Source organism: Hevea brasiliensis, chromosome 3 (assembly GCF_030052815.1).
Source record: "Hevea brasiliensis isolate MT/VB/25A 57/8 chromosome 3, ASM3005281v1, whole genome shotgun sequence".
Lineage (NCBI taxonomy): Eukaryota > Viridiplantae > Streptophyta > Magnoliopsida > Malpighiales > Euphorbiaceae > Hevea > Hevea brasiliensis.
This window is the reverse complement of record NC_079495.1, coordinates 111,248,713-111,262,892: the sequence shown is the minus strand read 5'-3', so window position 1 is coordinate 111,262,892 and position 14,180 is coordinate 111,248,713. Positions and strand designations below refer to the sequence as shown.

Here is a 14,180-nt window from a genome sequence, read left to right as displayed (position 1 = left end):
CTTATTTTTGTCACCCTTATTAGTCTATCACATAGACTAAGTGTGTTGGAAGGCTGACTTAGTCCAAGGAGGTGACTAAGGCCGCACGGGTTGCTAGAGTTTGGTGTTGATAAACTCCCAGTCTGTAACACAGTTCATGAGAAAAAAAAATAGTAGAGGGGATAAATCATTGAAAAGATGCCTAAAGAGTGATGTACAATGTGCATTTCATGTTTGGTTGGTGTTTTAAGCTCTATAAAGTATCATTTTCTTCAAATTGTTGCAACTATCTGCTCCATTCAATTGAGCTTTTGTTTTGATAGGAGAAAAGGTAAAAATTATGAAGAATCTTACAATATATTTTTGTAGCATTTTTGTCAGCGACTAACTGGCAGCTCCAAGGTGTTTGTTAATGCTTTGGGCTTCACAAGGTAAGCAAGTGTGATTTGTGATGGTGTAGAGTTTGGAACTTCTTCTCGAAAGGGTACTTCAAACAGAAGGGATTCGTATAGACAGACCTCATCTTCTTTACAATAGTAGACCTGAAAAGGTGATTACCAAATTTATTATGTACCGTTAAATAATTGACGATTTTAAGATTAGACTTTAAGCTCTTCTCTTTGATCACCATATACAGAACCAAAGGTAAATTCTCTTGCAAATCACTCTTAGTGCAACTTTCTGGCGTATAGACCAATAATCTTCCACATTCCAAGTGAGTAGGAGTGATAGAGGATCTCCTAAAGTAAAATAAGTCATACCTTGCAATTTATTCTCCCAGTTGAAGCTGAGGCAGAGGATCTCCTAAAGTGAAGTATTGCTGTTCCTTCTGGACTAAGATATCCATCTGTGGGATCAATCAGAACTGCACCTTCAGGCTCAGTTTCGACAATAAATTTACTGCGTGCTTCCTGCATTTAATTCAAAAGGGAGTTTATTTAGGATGAAAAATTAGTAAATATAAAAGGATCAGATTACTAACTCATGTGACAACAGCAGGAGGTAAAATATAGAACTATATTCAAAAGGTTGGACCATGTGACCTTCGAAAAATGGTACTCTTCAGGTAATGATATTTTGAGACGAAGATCTCCCTCCCTAGATGAACTACTGTCAATTTTAATTGTCTGTGTGTCAGCAGATGGTCGTCTCCTAAGGCGTTTCAAAGATCGGGATTTTGGTGCAGGAGGCTGAACTCCTTTCAGCTCCAAAGTAAGAAGTTGAGCTTCTTCCTTGTTCAAGTCTATGTATCGGATAACACTATTATTTGTATCAGCTATAATAAGTCTTCCTGCAAATAACCAAGAAAAGCTTTCAAAGTGCGCTCATTACTGGTAGAAGCAAAAGCTCAAGAACCACAACTCATTTCCAACATCATATGAAAGAGCATTATATGTCATATCATCCAATTTAGTTTAACCGATGGATCAGCTGATTGCCGGTGCTGAATGAATTTATTCAGCACAGTAGCCCACATCAAAAGGCAAGTCCTGTATTTGATGAAATGCAATTGGGCATACTTCATTAAGAAAGGTAATATAGCTAAATACTGTCAATGAACAAATGTTGAGCAAAAACGAAGGTAATGTGGACACATTTTAAGTTCCATTATTGTGAAAAACTATTTACTGCATTTGCATATGATGGGAAAGAGAATCACCATCTTCAGCCTCAATGATTCCAGATGGCTCCGAGAGCTGCAGAACATAAATAAGAATTAGATTTGATATTTTAGGCAACTGGGAGAAAGCAGTAATAAAAATTGCCAAGAGGCACTCCAGCTTCCTACAAAAAATCTAGCATATAATTTTCGTATCGCTGAAATTCAAAGACTGCAACATTTTATGAGATGCTTTCTAACCTGAGCAGCCAGTGCTTTACCATCCTTGAAACCAGCTTTCCCCGTCCCTGCTATTGTACTAACTCTTCTAGTAGCTGGATCTAGCTTCTTTATCTGAAAATTGAAAAGGGACAAATTCATACAATTCAATGGTACTTGAGCATTTATTTAAGATCAAAATCCTACCATTACATATTTACAAAAGTAAATATGCATCAAAAGGAAATTCCTAGGATTTTTTTTCATGTAAATATGCCCTCTTTTATGTAATGCAAACTAGAACTTTTCATTAGCATTATGCATGGAATCCAACCTTATGAAACCTTGAAATAATAGATTGTAAATATTTGAAACAGTTTTGTTAATATCTTGGGAAATCAAATATTATTTTAATAATCATTTTGAGAGCCTCAATGAAAGAAGCTCCTTGAGTAGTTATACTCAAAGTAGGGAAATAAGGCAGAAAGAATCAATAGCCATAAGCATTACAATAGATAAGGCACTACTTCTGAAGATCACCACATAAAGCATTAATATGATACTTCATTTCGAGTAAAATTTGTAATTCCGTCTCTAAGGGGACAGTCTAGTTACTGGTGGTTAAAACATAAGATTCCAACTTTTTGACATTCGTATTTTGCAAAATAAATCGATTAATGGCTCTTAGGGCTCAAGAGGGGGCCCCATTATCCATGTCAGTCATTTTTTTTTCATTTTAAAGTCCACCTTAGTGCCATGTTAGCATGGGCACACATCATATTGGATACAATTGGAATAAAATCAGCAGCTTATGTAATATGTATTAAATTGATAAAATTAAATATCTTCAATATTACCTTGTGATTATAGCTATCTGCTATATATATTTGACCATCCTTTGCACATAATACACCTAGTGGATGTTGAAGAAGTACTTCAGATCCTATTCCATCATGGTCACCAAACTGCAAAATTAAATATTGAAGGATGAATCAAAGATCATAGGGTGCAAAAGATTAGATCTTGCTAAGCAATAAACTTTAAGAATCTTCAATAGTAGCTGTATATGGTGTATATTAGTTGGAAACTAAAACATCAATACATGATACAAATGGTTTATTACTTTCAAAACAAATTACCTTAAACAAGTTGTCAGGAAAAAATGGATCACCACCAGCTAGCAGCCTTGATCCTCCTGTTTTCAGATCAAGTGCTCGAATGGAGCTACTCTCACTATCAGCAACATATACCTCCTTCGAATCTATAAATAAGTAATAAAGGAAAACTATCACTGTAACACTTGAACATTCAACAATGATTTTACAAATGTCGCTGAAATTTATACAATCTGTCAAAATAATCCAAAATGTTACCAGGAGATGGTGAAATTCCAGAAGGTTGAGCGAATGATGTGCTCGTGGAGCTTTTTCATAATGAAACAAGACCAATGTCAAAGTAAGAAAAATGTCCCAACAAAATAGAAAACCGATTAATACACTTTTAGAGAAGGAGAAACAATGCACAAGAATAAGGTAAGCAAAGTGCAACTTCTCAGGAAATAGAAAAGAAAGTGAAATATGAAGGGCACAGAAACAGTTAAGGTAAAATTATTCAGTATCATACCTTGATCCATTCAAGTTTCTTTCATAACCATCACCACTGAAAGCTATAGTAACTCCATCTAGAGTATTGTGCTCCCATATCTGATGCTGTCCAGCCATCGCAATATAGATTTTTTCATTGACTGGCTCGAAGCAGACATCCCATGGAGAGTTGAGAAGCTGAAAAAAGTATGTATGTATTCATGAGGAAAAATTGTAAATGTATTAAATATATGCTGGCAAATATTCAACTACTTTTTATGAAAAAAAGATTAATAATGTCATTGTTCCCAACTTTTAGGAAACACATTACCAGAAGACCAAAATTTTTAACATGAAACATTAAGGAAGCATCTTTAAAGTACATCCCAAAGTAACAATTCTCCTATCTTACCTGAGTCATTCCTTTTCCTCCCCCTTTATAGTCAGAACCTTTGGCTCCATTCCCAGCAAGAGTCCGCACCCTCTCATTCACAAAATCAATCTCCCTATAATAGAAAATTTCAAATAATCATAAAATGATTTGCTACAAGGTCATGGTTATCAATGTGCTTCATATTTAATGTGACTCAAAGAAGTCAAATTAATTAGAATGCGTGTTCCCTATCATACATGTAAGAAGGGAAGATGCAGAAAGAAACAACACATCTAAAATTCAAGTTCTTCCACCATGTGACTACCTCATAGTTATTTTATATATATGTTCATTTTATAAATTGACTTTCATGCTCTGATTATTTGTCCTTCTGCCATGTGTAGCTCAAAGTTTCCATGCAAGAAACAAGTGACTTTGCCCAAATCATTGTCAATTATGGGCTACTAGCATGCTTCATAGGGTACAAAAACATTAATTGGCATTCTTCCCTTGTTAACCTGCAGTTTTTGTTGTTATTTATCAAAGAGGCATCACAAAGACAACCAATTATATTGAAGATTTTGTTACCTAGACTACTTAATTGTTTCCTAATACATTAAGGCGAAACAGACTGATAAATTATGACGAAATGAACATCCACATTACTGCTTCATTATCAAGTGAATCTATATCCAGACATCAAATAATATTTCCACAACATTCAGATACCCATTTGAAGTTTAGGAAAATTTTCAAGCATGATTTTATAAAGACTTGGGCAATTCTTCCCCCTTGAGCTAGCTTTTTGGAGTGAGCTAGGTCTGATCCATTTTCATATCATTATTTCTGCTTGAATTAATTTTGACATGAAACTTCCATATGTTTGTTTCACAATGTAATAATCCATGATACATTTATATAAGGTGATAAACAAAATTATCTGAAGCTGTCTTGGATGTAAAACATGAGTCAAAAAAATTGGGTCAGCTTGTTTCAGCTACCATAACAATTAAAAACAGAGCTAGCTAAGACTTGAAAACAATGAAAGGATGGTTCTGAAGTTGCTGCATACCTCAAAGCATGGTTTTCAGTATCTGCAACATAAAGGAGATTTTTCTTTGCATTGTAAGCCAAGCCCTGGAGCACATAACCATAATGTCACCGAAAATACATTCAAAATGAAACTAAAACATGAGATGGCAGACCTCACAATGGATGTAAGGTGATTAAATTAAAATAGAAACCAATGCTTCACCTATGAAAATTAATTTACAACGTAATGTCACCTGAGGGCGATTAAAGATGGCTTCATCAAAGGAGCCATCACGTAAACCTTCCTCTCCAGTGCTCCCAATTTGGACAATGAAGTTCCCATCTAGATCAGTGACCACCTGAATTGAGAAATAAAAAAATGATTAAGTTTTGAGGCATTAATGATCCACAACCTACATAAACTTTATAGAAGTTAGAAGAATTAAAGACCACTTTCTGGTGAATTTCTAGCCGCTCACAGATATGATCAATAAGATGTGTTCTTGATACTGGCAGTTTGGTGTTTAGCACAAAAGTACAAACCTCAAGTTCACTTTTTTAAATTTATTATTGTTATTATTATTTTATTTTGTGTGTATGAGAGAGAGAGAGAGAGAGAGAGAGAGAGAGAGAGAGGGTGTACTATGCGGTTATGGTTACTATCTGAAATAAACAGTCGGTTATTAAGCACATCAATTGCCAGCTTTCCAGGAAACTTCAAAAGAGAGGAAAACAAACGAGAATCATTATCTTTCTCCAAAGCCAGGGGAATTGGCGTGCCATCTAGGAGTTTCTTCCCACCATAGTACAGAAGAGCTGCCTCCACCAAATCATCAAGATCCTAAATGAGAAAAAAAATATATAATTTTCTTTCTATTTTATTGATCATTGTTGAGTATGAACAAGTAATTCTAACATAATCGGTATGGGAAGTAACACTTCCAAGTCATGTTATTTGTTCTCAAAATGAACTTGGCCAAAAAGTCACAATTATAAAATATATAAACTAATATATCACATCAAAAATCAAATTAGTCATATCCTAATGCAAATAGAAGATACAACGTTCAATTAACATTTTTTTTCTCAAACTTACCGAAAGATATTTTTAACTAAAGCATTAGAATGAGATGAAAAATAATTTGCACAAATATCACTAAGGTAATTTTCATCTTATAAGAATTTATTTGTACACATTTTACTGGTATCTTATTATTTATTCTTTATATTCATTTATAATTTATATTTATTTTTCATATTTTTTAATATTTTCATAGTTTTTTACAAGTTATTCTTAAAACATTTCAAATAAATTAAGTATGAATATATAAGAAAAAGCCCTATAATCATATTTTTATTCAATTAAATAACATACCAATAATAATTATACGCGTGACGCGTGGACAAATGCCTAGTAAAAAATAAAAAGTAAAAAAAAACATAGGAAACATGAATGAACAATTTTAGGGGTAAAAGAATTACACCTGTTCTTTTTCATGTCACAGTTTTCTACATGTTAATCAAGAATTACAAAACCTTTGTAAACCAGGAGACACGAAATGCTACGCAGCGGAAAAATGAAATGGCAGCACTGATAAATCATGAAAATGATTCCATCTGAGACTTGATGATCCATTCCATTTACACCAAATTTCTTTCTTTTCCTTCCCCATTGATTCTGTTTCATGGTTTTTCGGTGAAGGGACATTAGGGTTTCATATTTTGGATTTTCTAATATGGTTGGAAAGAAGAATAGATTGAAGGGGATATTTAGTGGGCTTGTGTGGTTGTATTCAATGAAGGAAGTTCCAACTTTAGGCATGGGTGAATTGATGAAGGAGACCTCTTTACTCAAAGCAGACAATTTTGGGGAGATTTTTTTTTCTTTTCAGAAAAATTTTCCTTTAAAAAATATTTTCAAAAAATATTTATTATTTAAAAATATAAAAAAATAATTTTATTGTTATTATTTTTCATCGTCGAACAATAGACAAAATAGAATCTTTGTTCTAATTAGGTCAAATTATTGAAGTTTTAGGGCAAATTTTAAAAGTTTTGGAAATGACCCTATACGGATGAATTTGACCTTTATTTGCAAGTCTCTCATCTATGAAGGAGGACAAAAATATAAACATGGATGTATTCATCTGAGATTACTTGACAAATACGCCCAACAAATTGAAAATTGTGTTTTAATAAAGAACTAGAAAAAGAAATATAAATTTTAAAATAAATTAGAGATGCTCATGGGTACCTTTCTATGGCCTTCTCCTGATATTTGCGCAATAAGCTTACCATTGGGTCCAACAATGGCAAATGTAGGCCATGAATTAATACCTAGCTCGCGCCACAAATTCATATCTCCATCATTGACAACCTACACTGATAAGAGGCTGGATTAAGATTAAACAAAGTGAAATATTTTGATTATTTGATTGAATAAGCAATTTAAATACATAACATAATGCTTAAGCCAAAAAGCAGAAAACGGTCTAACTTTGAACATATCATATGTGCTACATAAAATACTAAAATAGATGGCTTCCCCCAATTAGTTGAATCTTGGATGTGCTTTTGGAAAAAATAGACCATGGCCATCAACTTTTCTACCTTATAGTCTCTACAAGTCTAAGATCATCAATCATGGGATAAGATACCTGATAAAATTGCACATTTTTCCTAAGCTTGGTGATTGTTTATAGTTTTTCCTTTGAAATTAAGGAGGCTAGTACAAGCCATGTTAAGTATAGTTTGGCTATTCTCATTTGGCCCTCTCAATCCTTATAGATGCACTTGGATGCCTGCCAGAATAGAAAACGAGAGCAAGCAAATAGATACATGAACAGTGCAACCAGAAGTCTATAGGCTTTGAGTATTTTATTTGAGGTTACAATATTGAACAAATTAGTGCAAACCAAATCCCACAACCTCAACGATAGTTTCCAAATAGATGTCCACTTCAACTCTGATCTGATGCATCTAGGTTTGTAATACCTAAACATGCAAAGATAGATCGAGATTATGCTTGTACTAACTTTAAAAAGTTTGACTTACTGGGTGAGAGATGTTATAGCGTAAGACAGCATTACGGATTGCTTCTAAATCTTTCTCATTGTCAAACTTAGCTGAATGTACTCCCACAACAGTGAACTGCAAAAATATTACCACATAAAAAACATCATGTGGAATCATAATGAATCCAGGATCATTCAAATAGATACCTAAAACAAGATAGTGTTGACATGATGTTAAGGCAAGCAACATCATGAAAATCTTTGAGCATTAATTGAACCTTTCATTTTACCCTGATTTTACCTTTATCTTATCATATAGGTTTTTGGTCCACAATCAGTCCAGAGAATGTACTGTTATCATGGGTTACAGTATACATCTGAAAAAATGTCATAACATGACCATTGATGTACTTTAGTAACTATTATTACATTATGAGTAAGCAGATATGGAAACATAGCAAACTTCAATCTTGATGAAAGAACAAAGAGACTAGTGGTATGAAATAACTATTTCTTCATAAATCATCGTAAATAACTCCCTAAAGTAGAAGTTTGAAAAGGCTGAATAAAATCCATAAATAAAATAGTATGTGAGATTCTTGGTCAATTATCTATTTTTATTCTCCTGGTTTTTACTTTATGCAATTATTAAGTTGGTTATTAGGCGCTTTTTAGCCTTTTTCAAATCTTAATTTACCGAAGATTGTTATTTTTAAATTTAATTACGCATTTTCTTATTCAAAAAATTGAAACTTTATAACAGTAAACAGATAGTGACACCTGAAAGAGAAGAAGAGGGGTTTACCGGCATATCTTTGTATTTTTTTTCCAGAAACTCTAGATCTGGCAGCACATGCATACAATTTATACAACAATAGGTCCAAAAATCCAGCACAACCACCTTGCCTTTCAATTCCTGCATGAGGAAATTGAAATAATTCAAAACTAAAATTGTAGTGTTTTATAAAGAAACTTCAAAGAAAGATGAAAATTTTCTGAAACTACATAGCAAATTTGTATTACTTGAGGATTTATCTGATGCAAAAACATCAATGCCATTCCCACAAATATAATTAGAATAATATGCGTACTCTAAAAACAATATAAAGCCATGTTATTTATTCAGTCACTAGAAGATTGCATTGGAAGACGTTAGTACCTTAACAGTATATAGCTTTTCACTTCCATTACACGTTAGCCAATTCATGGTGATATAAGACCCAAATTCAATAGCTCAAAAGGGTTTACTACAGTTGACTATAATTAGCTTTTTCAGAAACTTTTCAATATAATCCTTTTCTTCCATGTGTGAGGGACTGGAGGAGGGAATGAGTTGAGTGTCAAGGTTGTAAGGAACTAAGGACGTGATGGATAATATAAATGTGGAAACATGTAGTCAAAGAAGTTCAATGAAAACTTTCTCTTACTTACAATCACAAAGTTAAGCTGGATACATGATTAACATATCTGAAAATAGCCCATGTAAGTGGCATATTTTGATGATTGTAATACTCATGAATTCATAACAGAAATTTGAGTTGAGTAAAACTTGCCCTGCGAAATTGAAGTGGCGCTGTATTCAGCCAATCAAGTTTAGTTGGAAATTCTGGCACAATGCGAGCAGTTCCCCTGACACAAAATATAATAAACTCAGAATAGAACAAAAATAAATTCCCATGAAAGAAGCTAAAAAAAAAAAAGTAAAGTGCACTAAATTGAATGCAAATGGCATAAACTTTATGATCAGTGGTCAGAAGGACAAATTCTTGGTTACCTGGTTTCTAGATCAGATATATAGTTTACGAACTGTTGAACTCTTGAATATTCTGACTTATCTATAACCAATAAATTCAAGGAGTTTGTTAATAATCACAACACATCACAGATAGAATCAGAATGAATATGAACTTTAAAAAATTTAAATAGTACACATTAAGAAAATCAAAATACAAAAGACTAAAACTACAAGGAACAGAGGATAGGAATATCATGGTCAGGCAAAGTGTATTGCATAACATATACCTGTACCTTCATTCTGCTTAAAATCTTGTTTATTAACTCCAAACACCAAATTCCATATAGCTTGAGGGGAAGCATATTGCATTGCCTAAAAATGCACAAATGTATTTGCATCATGAGAACAAGCTGAAAGCTGAAGTGACATATTCCTGGTTCTCAAATGATCAAACATGAACCCAATTCATAAGCAATCATCCATTATTCTTTTCCTTTAAGAAAGTTACCTTCCAGTTTGTGATGGTGAAGAACAGACAAGAAAAAGCAATCCCCAAACTTCCATATCTCAATATATTGCGCCGAGAAGCCCAAAACCTGTCCACAAATTATTTCTGCAACCTGAAGTAGTTATACCAAGGCTTTATTTTCTTTATCATAAAGACACTCAAGATTTTGTATTTTACATACATTAGGTTTCAGTTTTCTAAAATTGCCGAGGAAAGAAAATAGTTTCCTATACAGTAGCATAATGGGAATATTTTTCATCATTCTGGAGAAGTTTGTGTCATTGGAAAAACGGAATACAAAAGTTCCTATTAAACATATACAGGATTACTTAACCTACTCATTAGAAGTACCCAACATAGTGTCTGATTCACTGGTTGTGGTTGGACCCAAAATATCGTTAAATTATGACAAGGAGACAAAAGAATGGCTAATATTTCATTGGTTTTGGGTTTCTATCTCAAATCAGCTACATTTCAGTAAGAGGATGAAAATCTAGAATAAATTATAGATTTCAAGAAGGAAAAAAAAAATTAACCACCAATCACAGGTTAAATAAATTTTTGAAGAAAAAGAACCTATCTTACCCCCCAACTGAGAAAACTTCATCACTGGCAGCAATATTATTAACAACTGACCCGTTATCTGTTCTTTCTTTGAGTATCGCTGCTGAACTCTGTACAGAAGTATGCAGAACCTGAGGTCCCTGTATCATCTCATCTGCAATGGTACATCTTTGTTAGATTCCATTGTGCCAGAATACAGTCTTAACTACTAACCAGTCTAAAAACTGCTAAGAGCTCAATAAATATGTATCCTTGTTTTCCATCTTAAGAAAAGTCTAAAATAACAATAATAAACTCAATCGATAATGTACAACAGAGCACCTTAGTTTTAATGGAGAAAAAATTTTCAATACATAGAAAATCCATTACAAAAAAAATGTTTTGGAATTCTTAAAACATGACGTAAAAGCAGTGTCATCGTTCCAAATTATTGATGGTACAAAGTGACATCTTCAGAACTACATACTATAGCCATCAGATCCACCACTGAGAATATCATCAAGTGAAATACTTCCTATATCATTTCTGATAAGGGATGGACTGGCATTCTTCAGAGTCTCTTCCGTCAATGTAGTTTTCACAGCTATGCATCTACAAGATGGGCAGAATGCCATAGATTAGCAATCAATAGAATATAAAAGTGAAACCCATATAAAAATGCTGTAGATTAGCACAGGGGAAATGAAATCTAATGTTGTCTCGTGTCGAAACATTCTTGAAAACCATTTCCACACTTATTTTGAGAGAATTAATCACCAGAGATGTCCTAGTGAAACCAGATACACATGTTATTGGTACATTCACCTCATCTCTGCAGCTTTTGCAGCCTGTACTCCAGCTAGTGCATCTTCAATAACAATACACTGGAAAAATTAGCATAACATTTTGATTAAGATGAAAAGAAATCAACCGAGGGAAAAACTCAACTGACTTCAGAGAAATTCTATGAAATTATATTAAAAAAAAAAGGAAATTCAGCTGACGAAATTCACTAGCTCTATGGCCACAAGATGATGGAGAAAATCTCCTCCCACGGCAAAATAAAGTAAAATGACCACACACTTGCAACATACAGAAGCAGTCAAGGCAATTTTTAGATTTTGTACTACATTCAAAAAACATTTTCAATGACTAAAACTAATTTGTTTCTAAGTATTCTCTCAAAAATACTTTGCTACAAATATTAAAATTTGATTTAAAAAAAAAAGTTACACAAAATAAGAAGTTTCTGCAACTGCTTTCATAATTTTAGTGGTTGACAATAACTTGAGTCAAAAGTTCTAGCAACTTGATAGAAAGAATAAAATTGCAAACCGAATAGTATACCTCACTAGTGGGCACATTCAAGATTTTAGATGCAGCCAAGAAAATGTCAGGAGCTGGTTTCAAATTCTCAAAAGCATCTGCTGACACAATAGCATCGAACCTGATAAAAGGAGGCTAACAAAATAATAAGAATAGAAGTACTCCAATACTAGTATGGTGAAGGTACAATCATATCTCAATTTCTTGGAATCAATTAAAGGATAGAATTAGACCTAAATTGTCTGGACTAATCTGAGGCAAAACATACTCAGGCAAATCACCCAACTTTCACCAAGCCCCATACTTGCAAGTCTTTTTGACTTGATTGTATTCTAGATTCTAACCAACATTCATTGCTATTAACATTTCCAAACTATCTACATGAGCAGCATGGGCGTGCCCAAGTATAAACTGCCATCTAAGGTTCTGGATTGTTTTAAATATCAAACTCATAATAATGGATTCAACTGAACTAATTGCAAAAACATCAACACATTATTAAAGGGGAAAAACAATTATGAAACTTTCTAGGGGCAGGTTCTTCATGTAATCCACAGTTTCTCTGTAAAATTCATGATAGAATGACGAAAGGAAATGCTAAACTCAGAGATGATATAGGAATTGGATTCCCAGGGAACGCCATGGTGTGACTGAACTGGAACCCAGAAAATTTTCTGCTCTAGAGTAAATAATATTTAACGAGAGAGATAGAGATGAATTAAATCATGTGTCTATAACTTTTCTTTGGTTTTGTTCTTCTTTTTCTTTTTATTTTTTTCCTTTTCTTTTAGAGGGTGAACCTGAAGAAATTTGTATTAAGATAAGGTAGTGTATGTCACAAGCAGCCATTACACACAGATATCCTATGAACTTCAGAAGCATAAGTCTTGGTTGGATTAACTTACATTGACAATGGCAACCCAGCAGCTCCTAAATTTGCATCAACTTTGATACGATCAGCACTAGATGCAACTGCAACTTTGAGACCTTTCCCTTTGCACTGTTGTATAGTCCCACATTATTATATTATTAATGACTTTATGTAGCCTCACTGATTAAGTAAATTATGAAGTATTCGGTTATTTTACCTGAGTAATGAGTTCAAGGGCACCTGGGAATCCTATTCCAGAATTTGGTTTTGCATACTGCAAGATGCGAAAAGACATTAGGGATGTTGAAAAATGAATGTTGCATTACAAATTGGGATAATGTTTTAGGTAGTCACCTTTTCTAGATATATCTCAAAGAACCTCTTTTTTGCTGCCTCAGTACTGAATCCCTTCACTCCCTTAACATTAGCCACACCTCCTAAGAAGTTTGCTTCACCTAATATATCAATCAAATTGGAGGTTAAAATCAAAATCTTTCTATAAAATTCAATTATTAGTTACAATACTAATAAGAAAAGAAAATTCAAGTGGAACTGCCAGTTACCTGTGCCCATGAATGGCACAAAATCCTCCACTGTGACTTCAACTCCCATCTCAGCGAAAACATCCACAGCTGCCATTCTAGAAGGCTCTTCACTGTTGCATAACACTCCATCCATATCAAAAAGCACTGCAGAGACCTTCCCCCACTGACTTCCTGCTATTTCCGGGACATTATTCTCCTTCTGCTCCACCTTCACACATGCCTTTACCACCATTCTTGGAGTAAAGGTTACACCTTTTGACCTCCATTTGAAGAGTTGAACTGAACTTGAGATGGGTTTTGGTCCCCTGGGACTGAAGAAGAAGAAAGAGTTGGGGCGAGATAGAGAAGAGGGAGGCGATAGCAGCTTCATGGCCATGAGCTTGTGAGCTTGTGGTTAAACTGATTGGCGGGTATGTATGTCTGATTATATGGAGTTGGTGTAATAACAATTATGCCCTCACTAGTTCTTATATGACCATCAGTTGTGGGGTTGGTTTATTTGTCTTTGGGTGTGTAGTTTTAGTGGCAGAGAAATGGGGTTTTTTTTTTTTTGGGTTAGGGTTGAATAATTTGGTACTCAATCCTATCCGCTTGGCTGAAATTTAAATTTCTATTTATTAGGCTAATTTAGACAATGAATTGGAATCTAGGCCCAGGCCCAATCCCAGCCCAATGAATTACATTGGCCCAGTGGTAGCCTTGACTAGCCCAAAACTTGGGTGTAATTATAAATAAACTTAATTAGACTCCCAACTACTTTACTTATTTGAGCTTGACCCATTTGAATTAAGTTGACTTCAAGCATTTTTTAAATTAAATTTGAATAATTTATGAGTAATTTTATTCATTAAA

The 14,180-nt window shown here is 33.8% G+C and overlaps 1 protein-coding gene across 3 annotated transcripts; it reads right to left on the bottom strand.

Moving 5' to 3' along the window:
• Positions 1-138: 138 nt before the first annotated feature.
• LOC110670658 (protein SUPPRESSOR OF QUENCHING 1, chloroplastic) lies at positions 139-13,756 on the bottom strand. Of its 3 annotated transcripts, none has more exons than XM_021832812.2 (28): positions 13,347-13,756; positions 13,138-13,238; positions 13,001-13,057; positions 12,818-12,912; positions 11,934-12,033; positions 11,412-11,470; positions 11,074-11,198; positions 10,629-10,761; positions 10,044-10,131; positions 9,823-9,907; positions 9,575-9,635; positions 9,354-9,429; positions 8,606-8,716; positions 7,841-7,936; positions 7,041-7,163; positions 5,430-5,627; positions 5,041-5,145; positions 4,827-4,891; positions 3,794-3,887; positions 3,422-3,579; positions 3,172-3,221; positions 2,938-3,059; positions 2,656-2,763; positions 1,841-1,933; positions 1,640-1,676; positions 1,023-1,270; positions 741-890; positions 139-521 (listed from the first exon to the last, which is right to left on the bottom strand). In XM_021832812.2, the coding sequence occupies exons 1-28, from the start codon at positions 13,702-13,704 to the stop codon at positions 357-359; spliced, it is 3,261 nt and encodes a 1,086-aa protein (XP_021688504.2). In that variant the 5' UTR covers positions 13,705-13,756; the 3' UTR covers positions 139-356. The 3 variants fall into 3 exon arrangements, with proteins under 3 accessions (XP_021688504.2, XP_021688580.2, XP_021688654.2); XM_021832888.2 differs by having other exon boundaries at positions 9,829-9,907; XM_021832962.2 differs by having other exon boundaries at positions 10,680-10,761.
• Between the last annotated feature and the right edge of the window lie 424 nt (positions 13,757-14,180).

Excerpts from the sequence above, each read along its gene's own strand:
- LOC110670658 (XM_021832812.2), bottom strand. The coding sequence starts at position 13,704 with ATGGCCATGAAGCTGCTATCGCCTCCCTCTTCTCTATCTCGCCCCAAC. Across the intron at positions 3,580-3,793 it reads GAGGAAAAGGAATGACTCAG|CTTCTCAACTCTCCATGGGA; the intron begins GTAAGATAGGAG and ends TACTTTTTTCAG. Across the intron at positions 1,934-2,655 it reads CAGATAGCTATAATCACAAG|ATAAAGAAGCTAGATCCAGC; the intron begins GTAATATTGAAG and ends TTCAATTTTCAG.